The sequence below is a fragment of the Chelonia mydas genome, chromosome 7 (genome assembly GCF_015237465.2).
Source record: "Chelonia mydas isolate rCheMyd1 chromosome 7, rCheMyd1.pri.v2, whole genome shotgun sequence".
Lineage (NCBI taxonomy): Eukaryota > Metazoa > Chordata > Testudines > Cheloniidae > Chelonia > Chelonia mydas.
Window position 1 is genome coordinate 27,584,830 of NC_057853.1, and position 15,189 is coordinate 27,600,018.

Consider the following 15,189-nt stretch of genomic DNA (forward strand, 5'->3'; position numbering starts at 1 on the left):
TTTTCATCCTTTTATTTTCCTAATTTCTCCTACTTATTTTTTAAATCAATATCTTTACTGATTTTTAAACAATGATGCAAAATTATATATAAAAAGAACAAACTCGAGACAAGCAACAGTTAGATGCTCTACAAAACCAAAATCCTGATGCGCTATGCCATCTGTCCCTACTACACCTCCCAAAAGTGTAGGACATAAGTGGTGTATAAACTGTGTGTTGGTCTCTGTAGAAGGGTAAATTTCACTATAGAAAATATTATTTTACTAGACATTGCTACAATGTAAGCCACATAAATAACACATTCACATTTTGATTCCATATTTCTAAAATACCTTAAGACATGCTTATTGTATCAAATCTTTTCCATCAGTATAGACAAATATTGTTCAAAATAATATGTAAAGTAAAAGCAAACAAAAAACGAAAAGATAAAGATGATTTTGAAGAAGGGAGAAATGTATAAATGGACAAGTCACAGCAAATAAATATTAACACACAAATTAGTAGTTTTCACCACTGCAATCACTCAGGATCAATTCACTTACTAGCCATCTTTCCTTTTTTCTTACAAAAATCTGACATAAAACAGCATGGAAAATCATTACAAATTCAAATAATGGTTGGCTTTCATAAAACTGTGTAAACAGTATTTACTGATGTATTACTTTAGATTTCACAAAAATATTTTATTTTGTAATGTGCTAGGCACACTAGACAAATTGAGTTTGGCATTTATGAAGAATAACTTGATTTAATCAAGTCTCCCCTTTCAACTGACATTGCAAACTTTTATTCAGCAAATGCTGCAGAGTAAAAACAACTCCTGGGGAGTACCTAGGTTACAGAATTAAATACAAAATACATTTTCATTTTGATCTATTATCTAAATATTTTGGTAGTTACAATGCGCAACTGAAAACTTAGGGCCCAATTCTGCCAGCTACTGAGCACCCTCAGGGTACATCTACACTCCAGTTAAAAGCCCGTGCCAGCTGACTCAGGTTTGGGCTAAGGGTCTGTTTAATTGCGGTGCAGGCTCACATTCGGGCTCGGGCTGGAGCCTGGGCTCTAGGAACCTGCAAGGTGGGAGGATACCAGAGGTTGGGCTACAGCCTGAGCCTGAACGTCTACACCGCAGTTAAACAGACCCTTAGCCTGAGCCCCAGGAGCTCAAGTCGGCTGGCACAGGTCAGCCGCAGATGTCTAACTGCAGTGTAGACATACCCTCAATTCCCAAATCAGTCAATGAAAGTATAGGGCACTCAGCTCCTCACTGCCAGATCAAGCCCTTAATATCTGACACTCACTGAAGATTTTCTATATTTCAGAACTGAAAGTCAGTCTGCAGTACCTTGATTTTACATGCCACAATATTGTACCCAGAATATCAGTGTATTTTAATCGCCATTAGGTTTGAATGGGCCTTAGAATAGGTGACCATATCTTTTACAGTATTTGACTCAAAATGCTGAAGGGACACTGTCAAATAGCTTAGGCCCAACATTTAATTAATTAATTAATTAATTTATGTGGATTTATATACACTACAGTAATGGAGTGTCTAGCCGATGCCCCTGAGAGCTTTTAAAGAAGTACTAAGGCATGGATCCTCAAAGGTATTTAAGGACCTGTGACTCTCACTGAACTCAGTGGGAGTTAGTTGCCTAAATAACTTTGAGAATCTGGGACTAAATACATAATCAGTTCTGTCAATTCCCCCACATCAAGTCAAATAACCCAGTTACAACATAAACGTAACAGAAATCAACCTCCACACAACAACCCCAAACCAAAAGGTAAGTTTGGTTTAAAATTTGCATTTATAGACCCAAATATTAATAAAGATGATTTTACCAGTTTAAAAAAATGTCTTTTTTATACTTAGATTTATAAATGGCATTGACCCATTTCCTAGCCTGTCAAATCATTTACAGCAATTAAAAACACAGCCAATACTATACTGCTATATAAGTAGCTTTAAAAAGGACACTTCACAATAAAAAGCAAAGGTAAAATCTCCAATTGATAACAAGAGCCACCTTAAAGATATTTAATGCCTTTGCCCCCTAGATTCCCTGCTTGCTAATTGATCTCAGGCAAACCTCTGACTAAACTCATGGTCCTTTCACCATGCCCTGCTGTTCAACAAATTTGGGGTCTGCTGGACCAATGGGGGAACTGAATTCTGGAAATAAGGACTCTCTCCTGAAAATACCTTCCCTCCATCCAGGGGATCATTTCAGAAACATTCTGGGGAGGGCAAAGTTTGCTTTCCTAATGATCATATCCAAAGTCTGGAGAGGTGGGGGGGTGGCAAAAAGTGGAAGACATAACAGAGTATATAGAACCTATGCAAGTTCGGGGTTGGGGAGCAACTGCACCTCTTACCCTATAGCAAATGATGCCCCTGCCTCCAGCCCCGGATATTCAAACATATAGACCCATGGTGATAATGTACCATCAAGAACTCTTCATTTGGGGAGAGGCAGAGTCTCACAGAGTTAGAACCCAAACAGCACAGGTCTTACAGATCAGTATCAACATCTTGAATAGCATCCAGAGGTGAACAGGTAGTTCATGTACTCTACAGAGCACTGATGTAATGTTCTGCCACCCATAGGGCCAATGCATTTTGCACTAGCTGAAACTTCTGACCTGTCTTCAGGGATAGTCCTATGTAGAGCCTTTTATAGTAATCTCAGTCTTGATATCACAAAAACATGGGGAAGACTCAATCTTCATGCTAAGCACAGATTGTAAAAGGCACTTTGGGCCACTAAAACTAGCAGAGACCTCAATAGCCAATCAGCATACAGAAGAGGGCCAGGACACAGAATCAGCATAATGATGGCACTGCAGCCTAAACATCTTCACTATCTCTCTTGTGGCCTCCAATAATATTAATTTTAATGTGGTGAAGCAGCTAGTATTTGAATAAGACTAGGGATATAACAATTAAAATAAATAAATACATATACATTTAAAGCAGAACCCATAGAATCTTGCAAGAGAAAGCCCTGTGGGTGTGTAGATGAGCAGTTATCCAGAACCTCACACTCTGGGTCTGAATACCAGGTCTTGGTTACACAAGAAAAAGTCAGGACCCTAATCAGCCACGATCAGACTAGGGATGGTTCTAGCTTCATTAGCTTGAACTGAAAATATGAAAAACATTCCCCAGCAGGAAATGGAACATGAAACAGACCAGATCCAGTTGAGGTAGGTCAGTAAAACTAGACTGGCCAGTTTCACTTTCTGTTTATAGTCAGTGGGCCAAATTCTGCTCTTATTTCTGCTGGTGTAAACGGATCAGTGTAAATACTGATTTCATTGTAACTGACAGCAAAATTTAGTCTAATTTCTTTTTCTGGTTCCCATTCACTGTCACAGGTGGAATGTGAAAAGTGAAGAAACAACACAGATGATGACAATCAAATTAGATTGTTACCATTTCTTTTTGTTTTAATCCTGCCAGGTGTTGTTAGAATCGGTGGGAATTAACTTTTTAAGAACTTATGGGCCAACATTTTCAAAAGCGATAACTAGAATTTTGGATGCCTAAAATTTTGCGTGCTCAGCTTGACACAGTGGGCCTGATATTCAGAGCCTAACATCAAATGAAGGCAAGGGATATTTTTCAGAATGTTTGAAAACCAGGCCCAAAATGTCTCAAGTGGGGCATCCAAAAAATGGAAGCATCCAAAATTAGGTCCCAGACTAGCACAGAGATGCCTGAAGGTAGACCTCTGCTTCCACACGGAGCCCCACTAAAGCCAAGGAGGCTTCATGTGGGCTCAGGGTACATCTGCATGTATCTCCTTGGAGGTTCAGGCAGGGGTGCTGGAACAATTTGTATAGTGGCAATCATGAGAGCCACTGAACCAAATTATAAACCCTGTATATGATGGAAACTCTTCAAGTTAGAGGGTGGGGCAGCACTCCCAGCAACATGAGTTCCAGCACCTATGGGTTCAGGACCTTAATGACTCCTTTCAAAAATCTGGCCATAATGTTTAGTTTGACAGTGTCCCTTTAAGGCAAGGAAACCAAAATGTCTACTCCGGACCCAGTCTACAAACACTTTTACATCTGAGTAACCCCAGAAAACTAAAGGAGTACTTGTGTGCATATTTGCAGAATCAGGCCCTATATCTGCATTTTATACAAAAAAATAAAATCATACATAGTTCTTTATCGTCAGTTAGATTTTATTTTTTAAAGCTTATCAGTATTTTTTAAACAATCGTGATCATAATTTAGTACCTGTGTACATTATGTTTGGTAGTGCTTGTAACAGGAAAGTATTTGTCTGGGTTAGACAGTAACCTTTTCATGACTTCAAAAATATTCCAGATCTCATCAATTACTCAGTAATATTTTTTTCTCTGATATCTACATCTCATTTCCTGTAGATGCATATATATACATACACACACACACACACTATCAGATTAACATTTCTATGAAGATTTCACAGATATTTTACCATGAAAAATATGTAGGTTCTTCTTTTATTTGAATAATATATAACTAGTGGGAAATTCATGTTATGATTATATAACTGATCTAGTGATAACCTACCAAAATCCTGCCTAATCACTTACCTTGGGTTTGAATGCAATGAGTTTCAAAACCATTTCAACAGTGAACACGCCTGTGAAAACCATATTCAGAATGTCCATTGCATCATTAAACAGCTTAGACTGTCCGTAGTGCTGTGAATTAAAAATATGACACTTTTTAAAAGTAAAGAATTAAGGAATATTAATTGAAAGTAGGCTGACATAAACCAACAGTTGTCAGTAATAAAGCCCAGTAAAGTGTAGGCCCATTACTAGCTCTGTAAAAGATTGTTCAGTGCATGAATGGACCTCAGATACAAGAATAAATTGATGGCTCCTGTTTGAAAATGGATTCATCTCAGACTGGTATTGGTTCTGGTTCAGGTACTGGATGGAACAGATTGCGCACCCCTCTGTGTATACGGAGCAGGTCCTGGGGGATGGTGTTTGACTCAGGCATAATCTCCCAAGTGCGCCTCTTGGGACAATACAGCTCCATACTGCTTTCTACTCTGAGTTTTTTAGTCGTTAGTTATTACTAGAGTTCGCTAGTTATTACGAGAGTTCTTGTACCCCTGGTGTTTAAAATAGCTAAGTTCACATGCTTATGACATGCAGTTTTTAGGTTGAAATATTGTTGTTGATATGACAGGCATTATAAATATAGATATTTTACAAACCTTAAAAGACTTTTCAAGCCATAACCTAGGCCAAGCATATCAACAACTGGAATAATACAATTAAATTTAGATGCCAAATAATAAAAAAAGACCTGACAGTAAACAATAGCATATAAGAAAGTACTAACCCTACGTTCCAGCTAAAGCCACACAGAAAGAGGAACTGACAGGTACACACACAGGTGGGATAGAGTAGTTCTTGAATTATGTGTATTAATCATTTAACAGAAATCAAGGCAAAAACAAATTTGAATAACCTTCTCCTGAAGCCATGATCCAAAGGACAAGAAATATGGATTCAGATAGAAAACTGTGCTTTAAAATGATCAATGTAGTAAATACTATATAACTATATAAACAACAGTAATTTCCCAGGCAGTATATGATGAATTTTAAGGATTTATTACACAACTTTGTGTCACACCTTTTAGACACCTATTTAGAATGGCCTGACATATTTTATTCAGACTATAATGCATTATTGTACGGTGACTGTAATCTTAACGGGGCACTGCCAGCATAAATGGAGATCACTAACTGAGTGAAATACAAAAAGGAAGGAAAGAACATAAACAGTGGCATGTAAACTGGATTTTAACAATTCTTTCTCTTTTGAAAATCTGTTGCGTTGGGGAAGAAGAGAGAAATAACTCAGGGAGGAAGCACAGAAGAGAGGCGACAGGTGAAAAAGAGACAATGTATATAGAGAAAATAGTAAGAAAGACAGGAAAAAACAAAAAAGGAGATCAAGACAAAATGAAAAAGAGGGAGAATATTATCTATTCTACCAGGAAGAGCTCATGTTTATAGTTACATAATGTAGGCACAGCCTAAGGAAGGGTTGAATGATGCATCAGAAGCACAGGAGCAGTAGCGATGGGCTGAATCCAGGTACAGGAAGAAAAGTGAAAGATAAAGTAAACATGAAAGGGCAGTAAATGTTTCCTGACTACATCAATTTTTCAATTATGTTCATGGATGAGATGCCCAGACACACCCTCCCTTCTGACATTTCAGATTCTAAAACACCTCCAATTTAGATTTCACCCGTAATATCTTCTCTTCCTCTATGTCATTCTGAATCAATGGTGGTTACAGTCTACAGCTCTTCTCCATGCCCCACAGAGCACTGGGGGGTTAGTGGCTTTCATATATACACTTCACTGGGCTCTCATTATTAGTGGGTCAAGAGCGCCTGCATTTCCAAAGATGTTGCTTGTGCCACAAAAGACATATTTTTTCTTAAACATTTGGCGAGAGAATGTCAGAAAAAATCAACACAAGAAACAGAAAGAATGGCATAGCACATGCATGAAATCAGCACAGAACAAACGCAAGTAACTAACAGGAGCTGAAGTAATACCGGCATGTGTTAGGCAAAAGAACAGAAACATAATAAACTGTTTAGCTGGCTGAGGGAAACATGTATCCATATAAACAGGCTTCTTTGTTCTTTCTACATAATCTTCTGCATGGACAATTTTGGGAATGAACAAATGTACCCCAAGTGAAATTATGCTGAGGTGCAAATTAGCACACCGAGAGCCCTAAAGGAGCACAAGTTACCACACAGAGGATTTGAGTTTCAGCAGGGCACTCTCAAGTGCAGATCAGATATTCACCATCTAAATGGCAAGATTACTGCGGGCATTAAAAGTACCTACAGGAAGATATATTACCACCATGACTACAACCACGTCTTCTGAGCATGTGGGCCCTGGGGTCCAATACTGCGGTCCCTGTGTTAAATGCTTGTTTTGCCTGGGAAAGGATACAGGATCTGGCATTTAGTTATTTTGGATTCAGCTGCTGCACTGATTGCTTAAACTACGCTAACTGATGAGTTTGTGATCCACAGCAGTCTAACAATTTTCTGAATTACTGCTATTTCAGCAACGTGTCCGTGGTAAGAATTTTGAGATCCATGGTAATTTTTCCCCAGGCAAGTAAGCATGCATTATTCTCCACCATTGTATAGGAGGAGGAATTTTGGTACAGCAAGATGACCTTTGATACGGTGATATCTATAAAAAAGAAACTAGACCTCCAGACTCCCCTCCCACTCTTGTGCTCTAACTGCTTACCATGCTTCTTCTCTCTTACCTACTGTTGTTTAACCAGTTATTTGAGACCTTTCTCTCTCTTCAGGTAGAAGGGAGCAATTTGTATCAATAATGGAATGGTGGCAAACAAGTGTAACACAACACAAAACAGAACATATGTCCTGCACGTTTAAGGGCAGGGCTATATTCTTATCCTTACCCTCGCTAAAATGTGACTCAGAATAACATGTCACTGTGTCCAAGATTGTACGGCGTTAGGGAGAGTTATTTAAGAGGGGGTTTTTTTTGGTAAGGCTTCACTGCTTATTTTCACTCTATTCTCCCCTAAAAAATGATGGCAATAGGGCCTCATTTTCAAACATTTAGATGTGCAAGTGCATGCACAAAAATACAAATGTAATTGTGCACCTAATTTATACTTATCTTTGTGTAGGAGTAAAGGGTGCCATGGGAAAGGGCAGGGAGACTCTTTTTTCCCTCTCTAGATCCCTGCCTGGGGCTGGTGTGTACGAAGGGGGACCAGGGTGGGGATCTCTACTTTCCAGAACTCTTATTACTTGTGAGGCCAGTTACCTCAGTGCTTCTGAAGAGGCTGGCAGGAGTGAGCATGAGGGAGGAGGAAGGGGGAAAAAAAGCTAAAATATGTTTTATGTTGTTTCTCTCAGGTCAATCACTCTCCCTTACTGGAAAGCAGGGGTGGCTCTACCAATTTTGCTGCTGCCGAATTGCCGCCGCGGGACACAGACTGCTGCCCCATTCTGAATGCCGCCCCAAGCACCTGCTTGGAAAGCTGGTGCCTGGAGCTGGCCCTGCTGGAAAGGCCTTTATGAACATCAGCAAGGCAGCAGGACACACTACAGGTAAGCTGCTTTATCTTGACATGGAATTTTAAAAAATGTGTCACTTTATAAAAAATGACAGGTTGACAGTGTCCTTTTAAGTCCTATTAAGCACCATCATATCATCAAAGGCTTTATAGAGTAAATTGGCAGCTTGTTTTGTTCCTACCTGCATGGCCAAGCAAAGCGTGTTCAGCATGATGAGGACAAACATGATGTACTCAAACCCAGTGGAGTTCACCATATACCAGAACTTGTACTGGTAAGGATTTTTTGGGATGTATCTACGCAGGGGACGTGCCTTCAAGGCATATTCCACACACTGACGCTGTAAAAGCAGAAACACCAAAAGTTTCAGTTTAGGCTTCAAAATGAGAAGTTATGAAAATCTTGCACTTCATGTATGATTACTTCTGTTATAAATCCATGCATTGTATTTAGCAACTGAATATGATTTACTGTGAGTGCAAACAGTTATAAAATACATAGAAGCCTAAGAAATAGGCAGTGTATATTTTTATTATGGAATGTTTACTATTAAGCACATTAATCTGGTAGTTTAGCAGGCCCTGTTCCGTCTTTAAATTTGGGGTTAGTAATATATACCACTTTGCTCAGTTGTATAAGAAAAAAACATAAAATAATGCTAAGGAAAATCCTAAAATATTCAGCATTTATTTAGTGATTTGCATCTTCAGAGTTCTAAACAAACATTAATTAATACTAATGAAATTTTCCTATTTAATCTTAATTAATACTAATAAATATGATTTATCTGGTTATAATCTAGCCCTTGTCTACACTGGGTTTTCAGCCACCCATGCAGCTGCACCAATATTAAACCCACAGTGTAATTAGCAACAGTGCAGTTCTGAAACCAGGGTAAAGCTGCACTAGCAAATTCATGCTGCACAAGTGTAAACTCTGTCCACACAAAGGGTTCTGCTTCAGTGCAGCTACAGTGGGGTCTGAAATCTTATTGCAGACCAGGCCTTAAAACTGACCAGATTTTTAACTGTTTGAGGAGCGCTTAATATACCTAATTCATAGAGCATAATACATCAGTGATGCTACCCACTGTACTAGGTATGTTCTTGCTAAAATAGATGTTACAATGGAATATTAGTACTTCAAAGAACATTACTACTGTACAAAAATTACTGCAGCTTTCTCTAGTCAAACAGTTAAGCCCAAGAAAGAGGACCATTTTTTTCTGAAGGTGCAAATCATTATTTCCCTACTGAACATGAAATGAAGGTAGAACAATCCCTTTGGTGTGGGATGGCTATTCCAGAATATTATATGTACATGTTGCATTTTATATTCCTGTTCCCTGTTTCAAGATCTACCTCTGTCTGTCCATAAGCAAGTTTGAAATGGTTCTCCTTTCCTTGCTATGCTAGTAGAAAAGTACTATATCCCAATGAAAGGACCAAAATGTTGGGCTCTTCCCCTCCCGCCCCCCCCCAAATATGATGACCTTTTAGAACCAGTTTTTACTAAAAAGCCTTTTTTTGTACAGTGTAGGTAAAGTAGGTGTCTAGTGCCCTCTTCTGAAACCACAGCAGAATGGATGCTGGTTTTGTGCATGGTATGAATACAAAAGGGATAATTTTATAAATGAAAAAAAGGCATTATTTAGTTTAACCTGATTTTTGTCCAGCTCACAGTTCTTATACTCTTGTTCTCCCTGTTCTTGGAATGTAACAATGACAAAACCGACAAATATGTTCATCATAAAGAAGGCAATGATGATGATATAGATGATGAAGAAGATGGAAATCTCCACTCTGTAGTTGTATACAGGGCCTATATTCTCTGCATTTGAGTCTATGGCTTTGTATAGCAGCCTGAAAAACAAAAAAGAAAAAAATATGTTTTAACTGTTGTTAAAATGACAAAACCTGTAGATTATATTTTCACTTAGAATCAGTGGATAGTAACTAGAAATCTATTCCACATTATTTGAAGTTTGCTAGCAAAAGTTTCACCCGAAGGCCAAAACCTTTATGTGCTAACAATGGTTTCACTATTTAAAGGGGCAGGACTAAAGATCTCAGAAGATTAGTTGGAGTGTAACTAAAGAGACTATTTGGCTGCAAGATCAGGACCTAAATATTATAAGATTCCTCTAATTTTAAAAAGAACAACAACCAAAAAACCCTAAAAACAAATGCTGTAGTCAGGAGTCACTTGGTGCTCTAAAGATCAATTTTTTGGGCAGCCTCACACTGATATCCAATGTGCACCCCCAGCTTTAAAATTAAATTGAGTTAGCCTGCAAAGGGAAGCTTGAATGTTGACCAGAATGACTTAATGTGCATTACAAATGTGTCCACAGCCACTCTGATTGAGACACTGAGCTGTGCTTGCCACAGTGATGTCACACAATCAAAGACCATCATGGAAAGCCTGTCCTTGAATATGTAGCCATTGTCCACAACAGACTAGAAAGATAGTGAATACCACCTGTTGGAATTACCTGGATACACAATCTAAGGAATATACTAAACACATAGAATCATAGAATTAACATTGCACAGTTAAGACCCTCCCTCATTATTTCTGCTTCCTTGACTTATAAATGGCAAACCTGGTCTATTTCAGAAGCAGGTAGATTAAGAAATACAGAATACAGGATCGCATGCCATTGACTGCATGCCTAAATGCAAAAGATGGAGGCAGGGAGGAAAGAAGTGCAACAAGAACTGCAGTATAAAGACTAGACTATTTTAGGGCTGCCCATTAATCACAGTTAACTCACTTGATTAACTCAAAAACATTTACTGCAATTTAAAAAATTTATCATGATTAATCACAGTTTTAATCACACTGTTAAACACCAACTGAAATATATTACATATTTGTGGATGTTTTTTACATTTTCAAATATATTGATTTCAATTACAACACAGAATACAAAGTGTCTAGTACTCACTTTATATTATTATTTTTATTACAAATATTTTCACTGTAAAAATGATAAAAGAAATAGTATTTTTCAATTCACCTCGCAGAAGTACTGTAGTGCAATCTCTTTATCGTGAAAGTGCAATTTACATAGATTTTTTTGTTACATAGCTGCACTCAAAAACAAAACAATGTAAAACTTTAGAGCCTGCAAGTCCACTGAGTCCTACTTCTTGTTCAGCTAATCACTAAGAGAAACAAGTTTGTTTACATTTAGAGGAGATAATGCTGCCCGCTTCTTATTTACAATGTCGCCTGTAAGTGAGAACAGACATTTGCATGGCACTTTTGTAGCCGGCATTGCAAGGTATTTATGTGCTAGATATGCTAAACATTCATTATGCCCCTTCTTGCTTCGGCCACCATTCCAGAGAACATGCTTCCATGCTGATGATGCTTGTTAAAAAAATGTGTTAATTAAATTTGTAACTGAACTCTTTAAATCACCTTTAAATCGCTGCTGGAGCCCCCTGCCACGGCCGCTACCCTGGGGATCCGGCAGTGATTTCAAGGGCTGAAGCTCCAGGACCTTTAAATTACCGCCAGAGCCCCGGGGTTCCCGGCCACTGCCAGTACGGTTGGCTGTGTACCTCTCTTATCGGTGTGCTGGACCGGACCACACCGGCTTACTTTAACCTCTGGAGAGGGACAAGGTGTGGAACATGCTTTCAGAAGTCTTAAAAGAGTAACACTCCGATGCGGAAACTACAGAACCCGAACCACTGAAAACGAAAATCAATCTTCTGCTTGTGGCATCTGACTCAGTTAATGAAAATGAATGTGCTTCCCACACTGCTTTGCATCATTATTGAGCAGAACTCATCATCAGCATGGATGCATGTCCTCTGGAATGGTGGCCGAAGCATGAAGGGACATATGAATCTTTAGTGCATCTGGCACATAAATATCTTGCGATGTCAGCTACAACAGTGCTATGCGAACACCTGTTCTTACTTTCAGGTGACATTGTAAACAAGAAGTGGGCAGCATTATCTCCTGAAAATGTAAACAAACTTGTTTGTCTGAGCCATTGGCTGAACAAGAAGTAGGACTGAGTGGACTTGTATGCTCTAAAGTTTTACGTTGTTTTATTTTTTAATGCAGTTATTTTTTACATAATTCTACATTTGTAAGTTCAACTTTCATGATAAAGAGACTGCACTACAGTACTTGTATTAGGGGAACTGAAAAGCACTATTTATTTTGTTTTTTACAGAGCAAATATTTCTAATAAAAAATTAATATGAAGTGAGTACTGTACACTTTGTATTTTGTGGTGTAACTGAAATCAATATATTTGAAAATGTAGAAAATATCAAAAAATGTTTAAATAAATTACATTCTATTATTGTTTAACAATGTGATTAATCGTGATTAATTTTTTTAATTGCGCAATTAATCGTGATTAATTTTTTTTATTGCCTGACAGCCTTAGACTATTTAGAATGTTTATAGGGCTGAATTCCCCCTTCATTAGTGACAATCAGGCTTTATATCCTTGGAGAAGATCTGATCTTTCAAGGTGCCAAGTGCCACAATTCCCCTTGACATTAGTGTAAGTAAAGGGACCACAGCACATCCCAGGATCAGGCCCATCATCTCAAGACTCTAAAAAGCGCAGGTGATTGTTTGCCATTCAGGAAGCGTCAGTGAAATTTTATTCAACTGTTTTGAGAAATGCAACATCTGTTAATGATATTATGGAAATACTGAATGTTCACTTACGCAGGCCAGCCTTCAAAGGTAGACACAGTAAAAAGGGCCATCATAGCAGACAGAACATTGTCAAAGTTGAAATCACTATTTTGCCAAACCCTTTCTCTGACCATTGGATTATCAACATCTCCATCTTTATAAACAATGAATATTCCCCTGTGGAAGAAGAAAAGAAACAGAAACTGATTGTATAACACTTGGGAAGTATTCAATTAGTCACAGAATGATGCCATCCCTTCCCTGAGATATATGTTCATTTCAATCAGTTTATTGGCGCTGTCTGCTCCTGACTTCATGTGCTCTGTGACATGCATTGGCTGCCTGCTAGTTTCTGGGTGGATTTTAAGGTGTTGGTTTTGACCTATAAAAAACTAAATGGTTTGGAACCTCCCTACCTGTGTTTGATGTGCTTGAGTTTGGTTTTCTTTATAATTCTGCTAAGGTGCTCAGAGGCTTCAGGGTATGACTGTCTTATAAATCAGCATATTATATTATTATTATTATAATTATAATTCAAAATAGTGTATATCTGATTTATAAAATGAAAGGGTTCTCACCGGCAATCCTCAGGATTCTGTTTTGCTTCATCAGTGCACCGATAAAATTTTCCCTATTTATAAAACAAAAGATGTAGATGGAATGTAGGGCATAAAAATTAACTAAACTTAGAATCTGATCCTGTTATTGGCTCAGCAGGGGTACAACCCAGTTCCAACACAGAACCCTACTGAAGTCAGTTGGCACGCCTTGGTGCAGGATCAGGCCTGAATGTGTTTTGAAGGAATTCATTTATTTACCTTAAAAAGCTGTACACCAATACAGGCGAACATGAACTGGAGCAGAGTTGTGACAATCATGATATTACCAATAGTTCTAATAGCAACAAAGACACACTGAACAACATGCTGTGAATAAAAGGGAAAAATAAAAGGATTTTAGTACAATTTAATTTTGTTACTTGGCATTATTGTAGAAAAATGTACACTGCATTAGCCACACACATTTTCTTAGATTTATAAAATATATTTATATATTCACTTTATAAATTAATCAGTTAGAAAATATTCATTTAATGTTCACAGAATTAATTTAATGCTGCTACCAGAAATTAGCATGATTTTCTGAATGTATCAGCAGTCTGTTGAAAGTAGGCTACTTCAGATCTTAAAGTGACAGGCAGTACATATACACAGTGGAATTACAGTGAATAAATTGCAATGATATTTGGCTTGCTGCATGCATTATGTGTCAAAATCTGCCTTCAGTGATGCTGGTGACGCTCCAGATTTAAATGCTGTGACTTAGAGCAGGATTTGGCAGGGCCGGCTCTAGGCACCAGCAAAACAAGCAGGTGCTTGGGGCGGCACATTTCTAGGGGCGGCATTCCGGTGCCAGCCATGCCACCCCTAGAAATGTGCCCCAGCTCGCCTCTGCCTGCTCCCCTGAGCATGTCGCCGCCGCTCCGCTTCTCCCCCCTCCCTCCCAGTCTTGCTGTGCGCGAAACAGCTGTTTCGCGTAGCAAGCCTGGGAGGGAGGGAGGCAAAGCCGAGCGGCAGGGCGCTCGGGGGAGGTGGCGGTGGTGGAGCGGAGGTGAGCTGGGGCAGGGAAGGATTCCTCTACTCCCCCCCCCCTTTTACTTCCTGCGCTCCGCCCCCCCCGGCTCACCTCCACTCCACCTGCTCCCCTGAATGCGCTGCCTCTCCCTCGCCTGAGAGGAAGAGGGGAGAAGTGGGAGCAGGCGGAGCAGAGGTGAGCTAGGGCAGGAGGTTGGAGGGGGAGCGGCAGGAAGCAATGGGGGGGGGGGGAAATGCGGCACGCCCGGGGGAGGAGGTGGGGCTCGGGATTTGGGGAAGAGGTTGGGAAGGGGCGCAGTTGAGGTGGAGCCGGCGGCGTGGGGGCACGAAAAAAAAAGCGGGGGCGGCCAAAAATTTTTTTGCTTGGGGCGGCAAAAATCCTAGAGCTGGCCCTGGGATTTGGACTAGCATATTTAAGAATCAAAAACTGATTTACGGCCCAGACCTGTGTCCTTATCCAGGTAAATTTCCTTTGGCTTCAGTGGGGGTTTTGCCTGCAGTAGGACTGCAGAATATCAGGGCAATAGAAACATAACTTGGAAAACAATACAGATAAAAACCTTAAGTCCTTTTGCTCTGTTTATTGCCCTTAGAGGCCTCAAGACTCTTAAAACTCTCAGAATCTTCACAACAGAGATAGCACTTGATCTAGTGGGGGGGAAAAAAGCAAGCATTAGCCTGTTATTTCCTAAGTTATTTATTTTTCAATTGTCTTATTCTTTTACTAAAATTATCTATGTTCATGCAGTTCCCTTCTAGAAGGAAAAATTCTTATTTACTCCTT

The 15,189-nt window shown here is 39.2% G+C and overlaps 1 protein-coding gene across 6 annotated transcripts in view; it reads right to left on the reverse strand.

The window, feature by feature from the left end:
* Window positions 1–15,189, reverse strand: part of CACNA1D (calcium voltage-gated channel subunit alpha1 D) — a 321,562-nt gene that overhangs the window by 81,168 nt on the left and 225,205 nt on the right. For all 6 annotated transcript variants that reach the window (XM_043551625.1, XM_043551623.1, XM_043551627.1 and 3 more), the window contains exons 23-29: window positions 14,966–15,053; window positions 13,629–13,736; window positions 13,389–13,441; window positions 12,841–12,987; window positions 9,794–9,995; window positions 8,315–8,473; window positions 4,606–4,716 (exon numbers count right to left, since the gene is read on the reverse strand). In XM_043551625.1, the coding sequence (XP_043407560.1) occupies window positions 4,606–4,716; window positions 8,315–8,473; window positions 9,794–9,995; window positions 12,841–12,987; window positions 13,389–13,441; window positions 13,629–13,736; window positions 14,966–15,053 (868 nt within the window). The remainder of the gene's footprint in view (window positions 1–4,605; window positions 4,717–8,314; window positions 8,474–9,793; window positions 9,996–12,840; window positions 12,988–13,388; window positions 13,442–13,628; window positions 13,737–14,965; window positions 15,054–15,189) is intronic.